The following is a 16,562-nucleotide window of genomic DNA, read 5'->3' as shown; positions in this document are numbered from 1 at the left end:
CACACGTTGCGTTTGTGAACTGGCAAAGATATTATTTACGATTAAAGGACAAAAAAATCCGACCTGTGCTTCCAGCACGACGTGTGAAGGGAAGACAGAGGAACCATCCAGTGAGGTTGAGTTTTACCCACTGCCTGCATATGACGCACGAGGAGAGGGGACTCTGTGCCACCCTAAACCCTCAACGTACCACCAGAGACAAGTCTTCAGTTGTCCAGAGACAGAAACAAAGTCTAGGACACCCGGCAAAACCCTTTTGAAAGCACCTTCCAGTCGCCTTCTCCCCTGGGACCAGGAAGGCCGGGGAGATGGCCAGGACTCTCCACACCGAGGCCGCTGTTTAGCGGTCAAGTTGTTAAAACAGGCCAACACCACGTTGCTGTCATCCGTGAGACAGGGGAGAAACTGGTGGTGTTTGCGTCTAAGGACATTTCTGTATTCGTTCAACATGTCTGAAGCATCAATAGTTATATGAATGCAGCCGATTAACATCCCTTTTAAGTGCTATTACTATTATTGTTGCTGTTAATGGGTGAAATACTTAAATGAGAAGCCGTGTGGGGTGAATGATATTTTTCCTGCAGGCTTGACGACACTCACACCTGCTGGATCCATACGGAAGGATCACTGAGGTCACCTGTTACGCCCCACCTGTGTGTGTCAGACCCCATATTTGCCAAGCCTTTTCACAGCAGAAGCTTTAACATCTCTTGAAGAAGAAACTAATACAGCGCATCGGCTACACAAATGCAGCATCTCCATTAGCCATCTTTCATCTATACTGCAGAGCAATGAAATCAACCCCTCCCTTCTTCGCTAACAGCATTTTCATTAACGAGCACAGAATTGATCCGAAAAGTGATTCTTGTCTCGACACTGGCCTACGCTATTTGCTGGGCGTGGGATGGGCATTTTCCACGATTTATCCACTTGATTAGGACTTTGGTTCACAGAACACCTCGAGATGGTAAACAAAGTGTGGACTATGATAGAAGGTGATACCTATGCAGCCCTTGCACAATCTTTCTGCTCTTCCGATCATGTCGAAACATGTGAGGCCATGCAGTATACCTTATCACTCCCCAAGAGGGCACTGTGGAGCAGAACAGCCATGCACTGTAAGACACAGTGAAAGGCACAGACATGCACACCAGCAGCAGGGGGCAGTACAAGTCAAAAGGCACCTGGCAGAAAGGATACCAAGCCTTATAATATAATAACTCCTCACACTTACATAGAGCTTTTCTAGACACACCTCTCAAAGCGCTTTACAGGTAATGGGGATCCCCTCCACCACCACTGTTTACCCCCACCTGTATGATGCGCCAGCTCACAGTGGGGAGGAGAGCAGAGGGATGAAGCCAGTTCAGAGATTTGGATTATTAGGAGGCCATGATGGGTAAAGCCCAGGGGGAAATTTGGCCAGGACACTGGGGTAACACGTCTATTCTTTTCGAGAGACACCCCGGGATTTTTAATGACCACAGAGAGTCAGGACCTCGGTTTTACGTCTCATCCGAAAGACAGTGCCTGTTCACAGTACAGTGTCCCCGTCACTATACTGGGGCATTAGGACTCACACAGAGTGCAGGGTGAGCGCCCCCTGCTGGTCACACTAACACCTCTTCCAGCAGCAGCCTCAGCTTTCCCAGGAGTCTCCCCTCCAGGTACTGACCAGGCTCACACCTGCTGGGCTCCAGTGGGCTGCCAGCTGTGAGTGCAGGGTGATACAGTCTTACAAAGAGTGTACACTAGGCACTGCTACAGAGCAGTAAGCATTAGTGCATTGTCTTGATCGTTATTACCATTATTTATAGTATTAAGCATACTGAAGATGAAAACATTTTTTCTAGAGACAGCTGGCTGTGGATGTCTTTTAACTAAAAGAGAGGGTTATTAAGTATGCATGCCCTACGTCTGCCAGCAGGGGCAGTATAAAACATATTTAAACTCAGCAGCTTCAAGTTTTACTTTTACTCATTTATGACTATTTAGATCCCCTATGACTAATGTTATTTGTACTTCCAGCAGTAACTTTCTCAAGTTCCATTATTTTCCCCCTCTGGATCATGTAACACACCAGATCTCTAACCTCTCCTGACCCCTGTGCCCCTCCCTAGCCAACAGGCCGGGCGGAAGTACATCAAAGGTCACCTGATCGCGCTTTCTGAATGGGATGATGAATTTATGTTTGTTCTTGGAATCAGACATGTAATCCCAGGTGGTGGTGTTTTCGTACTAAAACATGACTATGTTAAACCTCCCTGGCTCCACCCACCCCCACCCCTCCTCCACAAAATAAAAACACAGGAGTTGCATATTACTCACGATGTAAAGTGCCATTTATTAATCGAGTCTTTTTTCCAAAAAAAAAAAAAAAAGGACCTTTAGCATCAACAGAATGCTCAGTACAAACAATTTTAGCCTTTTCTCAAATTTCCAAGCACAGAGAGAGAGAAGAGAGATTTTTCTTGTTGGTTTGTTTTCTTAAAAAAAAAGAGGCAAGAAACAAGAAATCCCAATTACAAAACTGTCACCTAAATGCACTTCATCCCCAGAACAGCATCGCTGTCCAGTCTGTGAGACACTCTTCCCGAACGTGGTCTTCAGAGAGCCTGGCAGGGGCCACAGCCTGACCTTGCACAGCCCCGTGTCCAGCTCACGAGCCGACTTGCTTTCAGAACACTTAAATATACATTCAGTCCACACGATTTACTCAGCCAGAATACACAGAGATAAAAAAAATAATGAACCCATAAGTGTATCGATAACCACTGTGCAGTGATGCACGGTTTTACACAGAAGATTTGTGAAGGATGTGCCATGAGCTGACAACGCAGAAGGAGAAACTCCAGCATGATTAGCGATCAGATGTTTTATTTTATTTTCGGGGGAGGGGGGGGGGGGTATGGCAGAGAACTGCTTCTCTGTCTGCTCAAAGGACTGTGCTTCTTTTTCCGCTTGTCTGAAAGATTATGCAGCGTGTGCAGCCGGTGGATATGTTTGCGTGTTTAAACGGTGCTGCCAAGATCCAGCCTGGATCACTGCTGCACAGCGAGAGCACCTGTGGAACCGGAGGCAGTTGAGGAGGGGTGACTGATTAACCAAAACCTGACCTCAGGGGCCGCGATCTCTGCGTGGAGCCTCCCGAATTATCCACAAGAGAGGTCTGGGACAGCATTAGACGTGATCTAACTGGGCCTTTCCAATGACACTGTACAGGGTTTTTAGTCGCACTGGTCTCGGAAAGCAATGGGGGCAGACCGCTAGGAGGCACAGCAAGCGGGGCTCCCTCTGTCTATGTAGGCTGGCTAAGCAGCCGGAGCCCACTAGGAGGCGCTGCGCCCCACCGCGGGTCCTGAGGGCTGCGGACTCTCGCCGTTGCAACGACGAAGCAGAAAAGCAGCATTTAACAGCATTCCAACATCACGCCCGTGCAAATGCAACTGAAACAAAGACAACAAAGCTGCAAATATCCAGCATCTGCTTACACGCCTGCAGCGGGCAGAACCCGTAACGGACCACGCTGCCGCACAAGGGGACTCTCACCCGCTCCCGAGATGAGACGCAGTCTGAGTGCATGCACCCCCGTTCGTGACCGAACACTACTGCCACTGTGCAGGCAGACGGTCACATTTACCCATTTTAACTGCCGATACCAGCTGCAAATAAACACATCAGAGTGGGTAATAAGGAGTCCCACAGCCTCACATACTTAAATTTCATAACCACTGAAGTAACGGCTTCAGTACTGCTGGAGGCGGCCGAGGGTGGCGAGAGCGCGAGACCGCGAGACCCTAACCCCTGTCACAGACACCACCACACTGATGAGAAAAATAACAAGCGAGCGTTTCTTCAACATGGCCTTCAGTGCAGCAGAATGTGGTTTCTGCAAGGTTTGGGGTAATACCAGTTTTGGTTCAGTACTGTGAATAATACAACGGGAACCAGCAGTTGAAATATTTCACACCCTGCCGGTGTCCCCGTCTGCCCATGGAAACCTGTCTCTTCCAATTGATTTACAAACATAAACACGGAGACGCCCCTCCCCCCCCGCTGGAGTCTTAGAAACCCTGTCGACAGACACACCCCCAGTGCTCTTCCAGCCTCTGCAGAGACTGCTCACACTGCACCAGCAAACACGACCGGGAGCCCAGTTCCAGACGGATCCAGACCTGTACCAGTAACTCATTTCGAAAAGTAAAAACACACAGGTCTGCTATTCCAGTGAAGCACTGCTCGCCTCGGCGAAGGGCTGCGGTTTACATCCTGTATCTACAGCGCTGTCTGGACCCTAAGGGGTCAGTGTGGTAACTTCACTACAGGACCCTCCTGTAACTTTTTTCCCCGACTGAGCACAAGAGATAAGCATTTAAAAGAAAAACCTTCGACATCAAATAAAAGTGACAAAAAAATGGCAGGAGTTTTAAAAAACGTACTATATCATTTTTAATACCCAAGCCAGCACTGGAGAGACAAAACAGGTGCATGTTTATCGCTAAATAAAAAGAAATTGGCTATAACAGGTCTAAAATATCTCCAAACGGCAGGGGTGACGGGAAGTGTGGGAGGGAGTGTACATGCCCTCGAGCTGGCCTAGCCCCGCCCCCTCCAGCAGCAACGCCATAGTCATGACGCTCCAGGCTGGGGAGCCGATCACAGATCACAGAAGGGCAGGCTGTGCTCGGGGCGCTCGGCGAGTAACAGTGCTGTCTGCCCAGTGGCGGCCGAGGTGTGGCACTCGGGCATTCTCGGATTGGGTGGGGACAGATCGGGCTACTAAAAAAAAAGTTTCAAATGTCTGTTTTATTTCATAATAAATATACATACGCAGGGTCTATCTCGATATCCCTAAAAACAGCTAATAAATATTCCTTTGTGATATCTTTTGCTTTGCAGACCATCACACTCCCCTCCCACCTTGAATCCTCCCGACATCCGAGGAGGCCGACAGGCGACACACAGCTGCCAAGGAGCAGGAGTTTAGGGTCGGGATCGGGGGGGGGGGGGGAGGCGTGGTGTGTGTTGTTGCGGGGGCTGGGGGAGGTGGCGAGTGGCAGATGCTCGACTCGTACAGACAGACATACAGACGGACACCGGGGGGGCGCCGGTGCCTCAGACCGCTGTGCGCGTCGGGGTGCTGGGCTGGTTCAGGCCCATGGTTTTACACAGCCAGCCCGCGAAGTCCACCTCCTCCACCTCCGAGCGCTTGATGAACGTGTGGTTCTGCAAGACACAACCGGAACACCGCGTCAGCTCTGGGGAAGAATGGGGCCTCACCACACACGTGCCCCCCACCAATCGTCTCTGCGCCTCGCAGTTTAAAACGAGGCCCCATTCTCCTCCTTCAAGTCACAATCGCAGAAGACCCGTTTCCAGAACACTGGGACATCAGGGCTTAATACACTGACAGCTCAAGCCCCCCTCGGTGGGGAGCTGATCCCCGCGCTGGCGGCCATACTAGAAACACTGGGCCCCCCTTCCTCCCCCCAGGACACTGCAGTCCACCCCAGGTCACCCCCCCGGGCCTGTTAGCGGGACCAGGGGCGCCCCAGATTACAGATCTCTGCAGCCAAGACTGTCGCCTCTCCTCCGCTTCTCACCATCAACATCTTCAGGTCGGCTCTTTCCGAAGGGTTCTTCATGAGGCTGAGAAGCAAAGAGAGTCAGAACGCAGCAGTGAGTACAGCACGGCCCTTTCCACAGGCTCCCCCTTTCTCCCAAAGCCCCCCCTCTTCGCTGACAACAAGCTTCCGCTCTGTCTCAAAGACTACCAAGGTGAGAACATGCAATTCATCTGAAGAAACTGAGCAAAGCAAGGAAGCAGCCATCTGGCCCATCCTGATTGCTGCCCTCATCTTACTGATCCATCAAGACTTGTTAAGCCAGTTCCTGTGGCCCTCTGGAAAATCGCTGCGTGTAATGTGGTCTGGCAGCCGACTCCCTCCAGCGCCCTGGCTGCTCCTTAAGTAACAACGTGCTCAGAGTTGGGTGCTCAGCGCTGGAACGTCGGCCTCATTGCGTTCTCTGCTGCCAGGCTGCCTCTGGACTGACTTTCCCCGCTGCAGCTTCGGAGACGACCACGGAGTGCAGATCTCACGAACGAGGCACGAGGACAGACACAAACAAGAAACATTCGGCCGGGGGAAACCCACCATTTATTGACGAAGTCCTGGAAGTCGCAGGTGAAGACGCTGGAGGGCAGTTTCGGCGGAGGCTGCGGACACAGAACGGGCAGAAGGTGAAGAGGCGGGACGGGGGGGGGGGGGACCGGGGGGACGGGGGGCAGGGCGCGCCGAGGCGGCAGGCTCCTCACCTCGTTGACGATGTAGTCCAGCAGCTCGAAGATGGCCATGGGGGGGCGGCTCTCCATCCCGTGCCCTGCGGGAGCGGCGACAGAGACGCGGACACGGCGGTGAGACGTCTGCCGCGCTCGGGGGCCGGCCTGCGCCGTCCCGCGCGCCGCGGAGTCACCCCGAACCGTGCAATCAGCCGGGCGGAGGGCTGTGCCCCCCCTCCCCCACCCTCCTTAAAGGGGAACTGCAGCGCTATTTTTATACTTCGGGGTCGATAAGAATCAGCGCTGATAAGTGCAAGTAAAATGCCCAAGGCAAGTTGTAAAACATCACAAAACAGACTCAATTTCCTGGTCTGCGCCACTCCATATTCTCCCATTCAGAACGAGGCAACGGATCTTCCAGTGACGTGTTGCACAGAAATATAAATATTGCTCTCGACTTTGAGAGTGTTGCTGACAAATACGACTTATTAACTCTGCATGCAGATCACGTTGGAACAACTTTGCAGCGAAATGTCTGCTGCACAGCCTGTACTGATTTGCTCGTCCATCACAGTACATCAGTCATTACAGGGACTAGTGAGCAGGAAGGGCCTCACATCACCAATTGCGGGAACTCGAATGCGAGTTTGCGACAACATGGCGACTTCCAATACTTTCACAAAGCTCACGATCTCTTGCTGAAGTCAAAATGTGTAAAAGAAATTTAGGATTTATTGAATCACCGATATTTAAAAACCGGTCTGAGAAACTGGGACTGCGGCTCCCCTCCAATTCCGCCCAGACACTCGAGGTCTGAACGTGTGCACTCCTGGCGAGAGAGCGGCCGGATTCGGGCTCCAGGCGGCCCTGGGAGCCCAGCCCGTGTCGGGGCGCTGCCACGGGACACTCACCACTGATGGGCCGCCCCGGGGGTCGGGGGCGGGGGGAGGTGCTGTGCTTCTCGCCTTCCGCGCCGTCGAGGACAGGCCGCCCAAAAATGACCTCCAGCTCCCGGGCGTCGGGCGGGGGGATGGGGTAGCGGCCGATCGCCAGCTCCACCAGGGACAGGCCCATGCTCCAGACGTCCGACTGCACAGAGTAGTGCGTGCCCTGCAGGCGCTCCGGCTGCCAGGACACAACATGGTCACCGTGGTCGAGCCGCGGCCCAGCGCAGCGTCGCCACGGCGCCGGCTGGCAGTTACTGGCACAGTGAGCACCAGGGACACGCTGTCGAGGCCCAGCACAGCAACGCCACAGCGCCAGATCACAACAGTGCCAGTCAAGGGCTACGGACACAACGAGCACCAGAGACACACACAGTCGATATCCTACTGACCCTTAACCAGAACGTCTCCGCGAAACCCATCTCGCAAAGAAAAATCACGGCTGAACACCGAGAGAAAATGAATGGTTCCCACGGGTTCCTACAACACTGCAGCTTCTACCTTTCATTTTGAAAACGATTTTCTTTTATTTGGGCTTTACCCCCTGCCGACAAGCCGCTACAAAACCTACAGCGACGTGCCCCCCCAGACCCCCGGAGTCTCCGGCCAGGACGCTGGATCGCTCCGAGCGGGAGCGAGAGGCCGACAGGAGGGTGGGGTCGCTTCACTGCGGGCGGCTTCTGCCTTTATTAGCCCAACTGAGCAGATTCTGAAACTCTGGCTGAAGACACCAGACCAGTATAACCTGTAGGACTGGGGCTCTCTAGTAACTTGGCTTCAGATCCCGGCAGCTTGGGTCTCATACTGTGGAAGGAGGCTGCCACCGGCCAACGAGATCATTTAACATTTTTTTCTCCTTGCTAAAAATGAGAGGGAGGCGAGGGGGAAGGAACACAAGCGCCCAGCGCCCAGGGCCTCGAGCAGCAGCGGCCGACGACTGGAGCCAAGCGAGAGCCTGCCCCTGGCCTGGGATCTGCACTCCCCTGCCAGGGCAGCCGAGAGCCAGGCGGCGCGGGGAAGGGCGACTCACAGACATGTAGGAGCGCGTCCCCACGAAGGAGTTGGCCATGGAATCGATGAGCTGGCCGCTCACGCCGAAGTCGCACAGCTTGATCTCCCCTCGCGAGTTCACCAGGATGTTGGAGGGCTTGACGTCTGTGGGAGGAGGGAGGGAGAGGCAGATGAGGTCGGGGGGGGGGGGGGCGTCTGTGCACCACCCCGGAGCTGGGCCCCGGCCCTAGCAGTCCCGGGTGCAAGGGCAATCCGTTTGGGCGCACGCGCGCACACACAGACACACACACACAAAACATTTGTCAAGGGCAGACGTCTGCGATCAGTTTTCCTGATCGACTTTGTCTCGATGCACCGTGATGGACGAGGGGGGTGTGGTTGTGGTGAAAGCTCGGGGGGACGTGCCGGAGACGAGAGGACAAGCTCTCAGTAACACATTCAGCTGCTGTGACCAAACGGATTTTGGCATCCTGGAAGAAGAGCACGTGCGATTTGTGCAGAGGGGTCAAGGCAGACTGAAAGAAGAGCCTGAGAAGCCTCCTTTAGGTGTTGCGACACCCCCCGCCCCCCCCCATCCCCCAGCAGCGAGGGGTGGGCGGAGGGCGGGGGGGGGGAGGGGGGTGCTGGGTGCGGCCGCCATGCAGTCATGTCTGCGAGCGCCGGGAGTCGGCCTGTAATTACAGCCTGGGCTTCCAGACGGCGCGGCACGCTCCCCGCCGCACACACCACGGCCCGGTAACCCCTTCGGCACCGGAGCCCCCCCAGAGTCACCACACCCAGCTCTGCTCAGCCTGCAGGCAACCCCACCCCCCCAGTCGTCGTCAGGTGTAGACCCCCCCACACTGGTCGGTGCCGTGAAGCAGAGAGAAAGGGTCTTTGGGGAAAGAGCGCTCCTGAAGATGGAGACCAACCAGCTCCCCTGCAGGCAGAAACACGCGGGGGACAGACAGAAATGGAGACATGGGGGGGACGACAGACAGACAGAGGCAGAGACACGAGGGGAGGACAGACAGACAGACGCGGAGACACGAGGGGAGGACAGACAGACAGACGCGGAGACACGAGGAGAGGACAGACAGACAGACGCGGAGACACGAGGGGAGGACAGACAGACGCGGAGACACGGGGGGAGGACAGACAGACGCGGAGACACGGGGGGAGGACAGACAGACGCGGAGACACGGGGGGAGGACAGACAGACGCGGAGACACGGGGGGAGGACAGACAGACGCGGAGACACGGGGGGAGGACAGACAGACGCGGAGACACGGGGGGAGGACAGACAGACGCGGAGACACGGGGGGAGGACAGACAGATGCGGAGACACAAGGGGAGGACAGACAGACGCGGAGACACGAGGGGGGGAGACGGTGGGGGGGGGACGACACTCAGCTCACACTCATACTGGAGCTGCAAGAGATGCAGAGAGACACAGAGACACGCAGATGCTCTGTGGACACGAGCACAGCGACGTTACCTCTGTGCATGATCTGGTGTTTCTCCCGGAGGTAGGCCAGCCCCCTGAGGACCTGCAGCACAGAAGGGGTGGAGAGAGAAGGGAACAGAGCTCTCACAGCTGCATGTCTGCTGCTTCATGAAACTCTGACATTTTCAAAGTGTAACGCTCAGTGATGTTACACAATGAACACGCTCACTTCTGCGACAACAATGGTCAGGACAGGTGAGGGTTTCAGACAAAAGAACGCTTACGCTTTCTAAATATTTAATAGCAGGCTGCTTTTAAAAATCGATTTAATTTTTTTAAGAACTAAACAAATGCCTCCTTACAGACAGCAGTCAGTCTGATGGCTGCTTTTACAGAGATGCTGCTATCTGCTGTATTTATACATTTCCTCTGTGATCTTACTTGCTTTTAGACTTACACTGCTGTGCATTGGTGGCCAAGACAACAGTGTTACTGCAACACAAAGAAACACTGACTATTAAGAGAAATGAGTGGTTTCCACAGCACAGGAGAGAGCGTCCTTCCATATATAACCTTGTACGTCACCAGAAACCTGAAGATGTTTCCTTTTTACCCATTGAACTGTTCACTTGTTCTGCCCCTGCTCTGTAAACAGACTTCCTCATTTTAAAACTGTTAATTGTGGAACAGTTCTCTATAGAACATTAGTCTTTGACACGTATACCCCAACCTTGCGGCAGTGCCCTAGTCCAAGAGTGGGAATACTCACAGCTATGCTCACTTTTCCGAGGATCTCTTCTGGGATTCTCCTCGCTTCCTTCAGCACCTGATCCAAAGACCCTCCATCCTGCAGAGAGGGGCACAGTCAGAGCGCAGACCACAGCTCCCAGCCCCCCGTGCTGCAGGACAAGCCCAGGAGCTCCTGCCTCTGTGCTGCAGGACAAGCCCAGGAGCTCCTGCCTCTGTGCTGCAGGACAAGCCCAGGAGCTCCTGCCTCTGTGCTGCAGGACAAGCCCAGGAGCTCCTGCCTCTGTGCTGCAGGACAAGCCCAGGAGCTCCTGCCTCTGTGCTACATACAGCTCCCAGCCTGCAACACTGCTCCTCACAGTCAACACAGACTCCCAGCCCCTGCCCCCCTGCCCCTCTCTCACCATGTGCTCCATGCAGATGCTGATCTCCCCGTCGCTGTAGAAGGCCCCGTAGAAGCCCACGATATAGGGGGAGTTACACTCGTGCAGCACCTGCAGCTCCCGGATGATCTGGTTCCTGATGGCAGGCTTGATCTCCAGGTGGATCAGCTGAAGGGGCAGAGAGGGGGGAAGGCAGTGAGACTGTTTCTACGCAACAAGAATCTGGCTCCAAATATTTGAAAGTGTTATCCATGTTTAAGATAAGATCAGATCACTTTATTGGCCCTATACAATTTCTTGCTTTAGGAATTTGTCTTTTCACAGACCCCAGCTTGCTCTCCATGAGACACACAGACAGGGAGAGAAGCTGGGGGTCAGAGCGCAGGGTCAGCCATTTATACAGCGCCCCTGGAGCAGCTGGGGTTAAGGGCCTTGCTCAGGAGCCCAACGGAGTAGGATTCCTCTGCCGGCCGCAGGATTTGAACCAGCAACCTTCCAGCCACAGGAGCAGATCCTGAGCCACAGAGCCACTGCTCCGCACATCATTTAAATATCTTATGATGTGTCTTTATTGTAAATGTCTGTAGATTTTTGTTTTATGTTAATTTTCTCTGCTTTGCTTTGGCAACACTGATTGTATTCATTGGTCATGCCAATAAAGCACCTTGAATTGAATTGAAAAATTAAGAATATGGAAAGAGTGAGACAGAGAGAGGAGAGAGAGTGAGACATGGAGAAAAGGGTAGGGATGGGGAGAGGGAATGAAGAAGAGAGGGGGAGAGAGGAAGAGGGATTGAGGGGGTAGAGATGGAGAGAGAGGGCCGTCAGCCGTGGGGACGAGAGAGGACCGTCAGCCGCGGGGACGAGAGAGGACCGTCTGTCCCTGGGTCTGTCTACACGCCACGCCTGTGGCCCCTGAGCAGCCCTTCACCAGGGCTGGCCCTCGCTTTCTGGGGGCCCAAGATGAGATCTTGGAAAGGGGCCCCTCCAGGTCACAGTTTGCACAAACACTGCTGTTATCAGCTCCCAAACACCCACTTATCAGTTTTATTACTGAGAACTACTGAATAAATTAATCATATAACTAGAAAATGTATTAACCAGCTTTGAACAACACATCATAACTTACAAACTAGGACAAGAAGCACACACTTACAAAGATAACAGGTATTAACTCTGAAAGCAATAACGTGAAACCTGAATCTGTTAACTTCTAGAAAGACACCTCAAGTAGCCCACGTCCCTAGCTTGTCTACAGTTTACTAGTCACATGGATGTGTTGGACTGGAGACCAGATGAAATAGAAATGCGTTAGTACAGTGACTGGATTCGGCTCAGCTGTTCCGAGATCTCTCATCCTGCTTCCTTCTCTCAGTGCCCGATAAGGTGCTTCCTCCTGCAGAAGGATGTCCTTTCCCAGCTGCAACTCCAGGAGTTTAATTTCAGACCACTCCAGCGCAGTCTGCAACACTTGGAACGTTTCATGCAATCTGATCACCGCAATACGCAACCCTGTTGTGAAAGGCGCTATATAAAAAGAAATTGAATAAGTACAACTTTCCGAAATTGAACGGACGGTAGTTGGTGAAGCAGCAGCTGAAACCCCACTGATATCGTCATCTTACGGCAAAGATGAGCCACGCCCTCCCTCGACACGGAAATAACCTGCTACCCTTACGTTCACAGCTCACAACAGGATTGATTTCTAACGAACTCACTCAGAGAGAGCCACTGGAGGGCTCCGCCCCACTGGGACTCACCTTGCGGGCCATGACCAGCCCCGAGGGCCGGTGGCACACCTTGTTGACCACGCCGCCGTTGCCGGCGCCCAGCTCGCAGATGCGGTGGAAGTCGTCGTCCTTCAGCTCGCCCACCTTGGCCTTCTGCGTGAGGAAGGCCTCCAGCCTCTTCCTCTGCTGCTCATCCAGGTCCAGCTCCTCCAGCTTCTTCTGCAGGGCCTCCAGGTTTGCCCTGGGGGGGGGGGAGGGGGGGGGACATCACGACAGTGTTCAGTGCACAGTTTGGGAAGTCAGCTAACACCACAGGTTTCCCTTCACTGCCAGCAGTGTCTGAACGTCGTCTGGGCTCCTGGTCGCTCCCACCTTCCATACGGACACTGCTGCTGCTCCGGGGTAACGGTGATTCCTTAACGTCTTTGTACAGGAGCGCTCGTGACAAACTGAACACTGACCACACAGCTGCCCAGCACTCTCACGCTGAGCTACTGAACACACTGCTGCCCAGCACTCTCAAGCTGAGCTACTGAACACACTGCAGCCCTGCACTGTCACACTGAGCTACTGAACACACTGCTGCCCTGCACTCTCTGTTGAGCTACTGAACACACTGCTGCCCAGCACTCTCACGCTGAGCTACTGAACACACTGCTGCCCTGCATTCTCATGCTGAGCTACTGAACACACTGCTGCCCAGCACTCTCACACTGAGCTGCTGAACATACTGCAGCCCTGCACTCTCACACTGAGCTGCTGAACACACTGCAGCCCAGCACTCTCATGCTGAGCTACTGAACACAATGCTGCCCTGCACTCTCTTACGCTGAGCTACTGAACACACTGCAGCCCAGCACTCTCATGCTGAGCTACTGAACACAATGCTGCCCTGCACTCTCTTACGCTGAGCTACTGAACACACTGCAGCCCAGCACTCTCATGCTGAGCTACTGAACACAATGCTGCCCTGCACTCTCTTACGCTGAGCTACTGGACACACTGCAGCCCAGCACTGTAACACTGTAACACTGAGCTACTGAACAAACTGCAGCCCAGCACTGTAACACTGAGCTACTGAACACACTGCTGCCCTGCACTCTGTTGAGCTACTGAACACACTACAGCCCAGCACTCACACTGAGCTACTGAACACACTGTAGCCCTGCATTCTCACGCTGAGCTACTGAACACACTGCTGCCCTGCATTCTCATGCTGAGCTACTGAACACACTGCAGCCCTGCACTCTTTTACGCTGCACTACTCACTTATTAACGTATTGTTGTTGCTGCTGCTCAGTGTTGGTGTTTTGGGCGATTCCTTTAATGTCTTTGTATGGGAGCGCTCATGACAAACTGGTCTGAACAGGTGAAACTCGACAGGTTACTGATCTTTCCCCGACGCCCTTTGATACAAAGCGACTCCCATGTGCCCCCTCTCCTACAGCGGGGTCTTTCCCTGCGGCTCTCTGGGTGCAGCATCCGGCTCAGGGGGGGGACCCCCAACCTTCCAGTCCAGACCCCGCTGTCGCACCCTTCCTGCTGATGTGTCCGTCAGCAAGCGGGTCTCAAACCCCCGACACACCCTACACACGCCCGGTATCAGCTCAGCGGCTACGTTTTCACTCCAGGCCACTGATGCACTTACCTTTCGGGCAAGAAGACTTTTTAAACACCTTAACCCCCCCCCAGCAGCTGACCCGCTCCCCCCGGAAGGTACTCACTCGGACGCGGCGTCCACGGCGTTGGGACCGGGCTGGCCCTCCCCGCCCGTGGGGGTGATGTTCAGCGGCATCGGCCTCTTCTTCGGAGCCATCTCGCTCGGGCCTCAGGCGCGACCCAGCCCGCACAGCTCGCACTGGACCGGGAAAACCGACTCGGCGCTGGTTCGCTGAATCAGAAGCTCCAGTCGGGAGCCCAGATTAAAACATAGAGAGAGATTTCGGCGGCCCCGTCTCGACTGCAGCCCCCACCCGCCTCTACAGGCCGGCTTGGGAAAGGTTTTCTTTTGGACAATTAAAGCTGAAATGCACGAGTGCCCCGATAGTGGGTGTTTTTTGACAGCTGAGATGCTGTTCTTCACAGCGACATCCCCTTCTCAAGAGCTGCGGGCGGGCGGTCCGGTCCGGTCGGGAAGGTGGGTCGCTAATGGCCACCGGTCTGCCGGCGGGGCTGGGACACGGGCAGCAGCAGCGCGACTACCGCACACGGATCGACGTCTGCATCCGACAGGATGAATATCGCGGCCCCGGCACCTCTGCCCGTCCCGAAGCGCGGAGGTTAGAATCGGGTTTTGCAGCTTTTGAAACGTTGAAAACACCCGAGTCTCCTCTTCAAGGTGCGAGTCCCCCGGGTAACTTCAGACACGTACGGAAAAGTGATCACTTGAAGGAAGACGCCAGGAAAAAATAAATAAACAGCATATCACCACGTTTGTCTCTTTTCCTTTCCTTCAGAGTCTTCAGCTGTTGTTTAGAGAGAAAGACCGTCTCTGGTGTTGTCCTGGGGCGCACCGCGGCCGCGGCCTGTCTCCGGCTCTGCGGACGCGGAAAAGGGAGGCAGGGTCCCCCGGTGGCAGCGAACACTAGAGCCCGAGGCTGCGCGGCCCTTGCGGCGGGGAGAGGGCGTGAGCGGGGTGTCTGCGGCGAATGTCCACTGGATGGGCCGGGGGACGCCGGCTCGGTTAGGCTCTCCGCTGGGCGGCGGGGACTCAGTTCGGGTCCCGGTTCAGGAAGCAGTAGCAGTAGCAGCAGACGCGGCCAGGAGGGGTCCCACGGAATCTCGCGAGATCTGTCACCCACACATCCTTCACGATCAGCGGAATCCGGTCCAGGGTTGCAACATAAATCTCGCGAGATTAGAGGTCGCGCCTGGAGCTGCACGCAGCGACCTCTGGCGGCGGGATGGAGTAACTCCAGAAACAGAGTGGCTTCGACCGCGAGTGTTCCTGCCTGTCACAACGCGCAATGCTGTGTCTGTCCTTATAATGCTCCAGGAGCAGACTTAGACACGCACACACAAAAATATATATAGGAATACATATATAATTCATATATATATATATCGATAGGAACGCAACACTTCTAGATTCCCAGGTGGATTTGAAATAAAATGTTTGCATAAGAACGGTAGTAGTGCTCTTGCACTTGCACATCCTGCTCTGTCCAGTCTTGGACCTCCTGGGGGGAGTCCTGCAATTGAGAGGCAGGATCACAGCTGGTCAGCTCCGTTTCTGTGGCGAGCTGCTCACAGTGTCTGCCCAGTGTCTGCGCTGTCTTGCTCCACGAGACCCACTGCGGGCCAGTGTCCTGACCGGCATGAAACACTCCTCAGAACAGCTGTTGGGGCTCCTGGAGGCCGGAGGGGAGGAAGGAATGAGGTAGACTCACTGCAGGTGACAGGGTCTGTCCCCCGACGATCTGCAGTCTAATCCCAGCAGAGTGAGACATGGCCACCCGACGACTGCTCCTGAGCCTGACAGCCGGTCTCCCTGCCTGCGCTCCCAGAGCAACATCCCATCATCCCCCGCTGACAAACACCGACTCTCCCTCTCGCCAGGGCCGGACTGTGGTGCTCGTCGGCCCTCGGCACTTTCACTCCGAAATGTGCCAGGAGAGGGGTCAACGCCAGTTGAATGACGTCGATTGACATGATGCACTTTAAACTATTGTGAGGACCGGGGGATTCGCACAGAATGGAGCTCACACACCCCTGATGTGCCAACAACAACTCGTTTATTTACCTCCGCCTGTTGGACTTGATAGACAGAGATTAAAACTCCTTGAAGGGGTTACACACACACGCACACTCACTCACTGACACACACACTGACACACACACACGCGCGGTAAGAATTAAGGAGGGGTACTTCAGTTTTCAGTGGGTTACAAGGACAAAGCAGCAAACACTGACAGCTATTTACGATGGCTCCTCATAACCTCTCTACGCTCTTCTCATGCTAAACCAGGCGATTGATGGGGCGAGTCGAGAGACCATCACTTCCACACTTCTAGTTTCTAGAACAGCTGCTCGAGAGCGTGT

General features: G+C 54.4%; 1 protein-coding gene across 1 annotated transcript; it reads right to left on the bottom strand.

The window, feature by feature from the left end:
* Positions 1 to 2,324: 2,324 nt before the first annotated feature.
* On the bottom strand, positions 2,325 to 15,338 carry map2k2a (mitogen-activated protein kinase kinase 2a). Its single transcript, XM_088622557.1, has 11 exons — positions 14,246 to 15,338; positions 12,552 to 12,762; positions 10,813 to 10,959; positions 10,431 to 10,508; positions 9,713 to 9,764; positions 8,255 to 8,379; positions 7,192 to 7,405; positions 6,317 to 6,381; positions 6,156 to 6,217; positions 5,604 to 5,649; positions 2,325 to 5,226 (listed from the first exon to the last, which is right to left on the bottom strand). Exons 1-11 carry the CDS (start codon positions 14,335 to 14,337, stop codon positions 5,116 to 5,118), a joined length of 1,203 nt encoding a protein of 400 aa, XP_088478683.1. The 5' UTR covers positions 14,338 to 15,338; the 3' UTR covers positions 2,325 to 5,115.
* Between the last annotated feature and the right edge of the window lie 1,224 nt (positions 15,339 to 16,562).

Source organism: Lepisosteus platostomus, chromosome 27, assembly GCF_059453375.1.
Source record: "Lepisosteus platostomus isolate fLepPlt1 chromosome 27, fLepPlt1.hap1, whole genome shotgun sequence".
NCBI lineage: Eukaryota > Metazoa > Chordata > Actinopteri > Semionotiformes > Lepisosteidae > Lepisosteus > Lepisosteus platostomus.
This window is presented reverse-complemented; position numbering and strand designations above follow the sequence as displayed.

Coding starts and splice junctions, on each gene's coding strand:
- map2k2a (XM_088622557.1), bottom strand. CDS start 14,337: ATGGCTCCGAAGAAGAGGCCGATGCCGCTGAACATCACCCCCACGGGC. Junction 10,960..12,551: donor GGCTGGTCATGGCCCGCAAG/GTGAGTCCCAGT, acceptor CTGCCCCTTCAG/CTGATCCACCTGGAGATCAA. Junction 6,218..6,316: donor TGGACTACATCGTCAACGAG/GTGAGGAGCCTG, acceptor CTGTGTCCGCAG/CCTCCGCCGAAACTGCCCTC.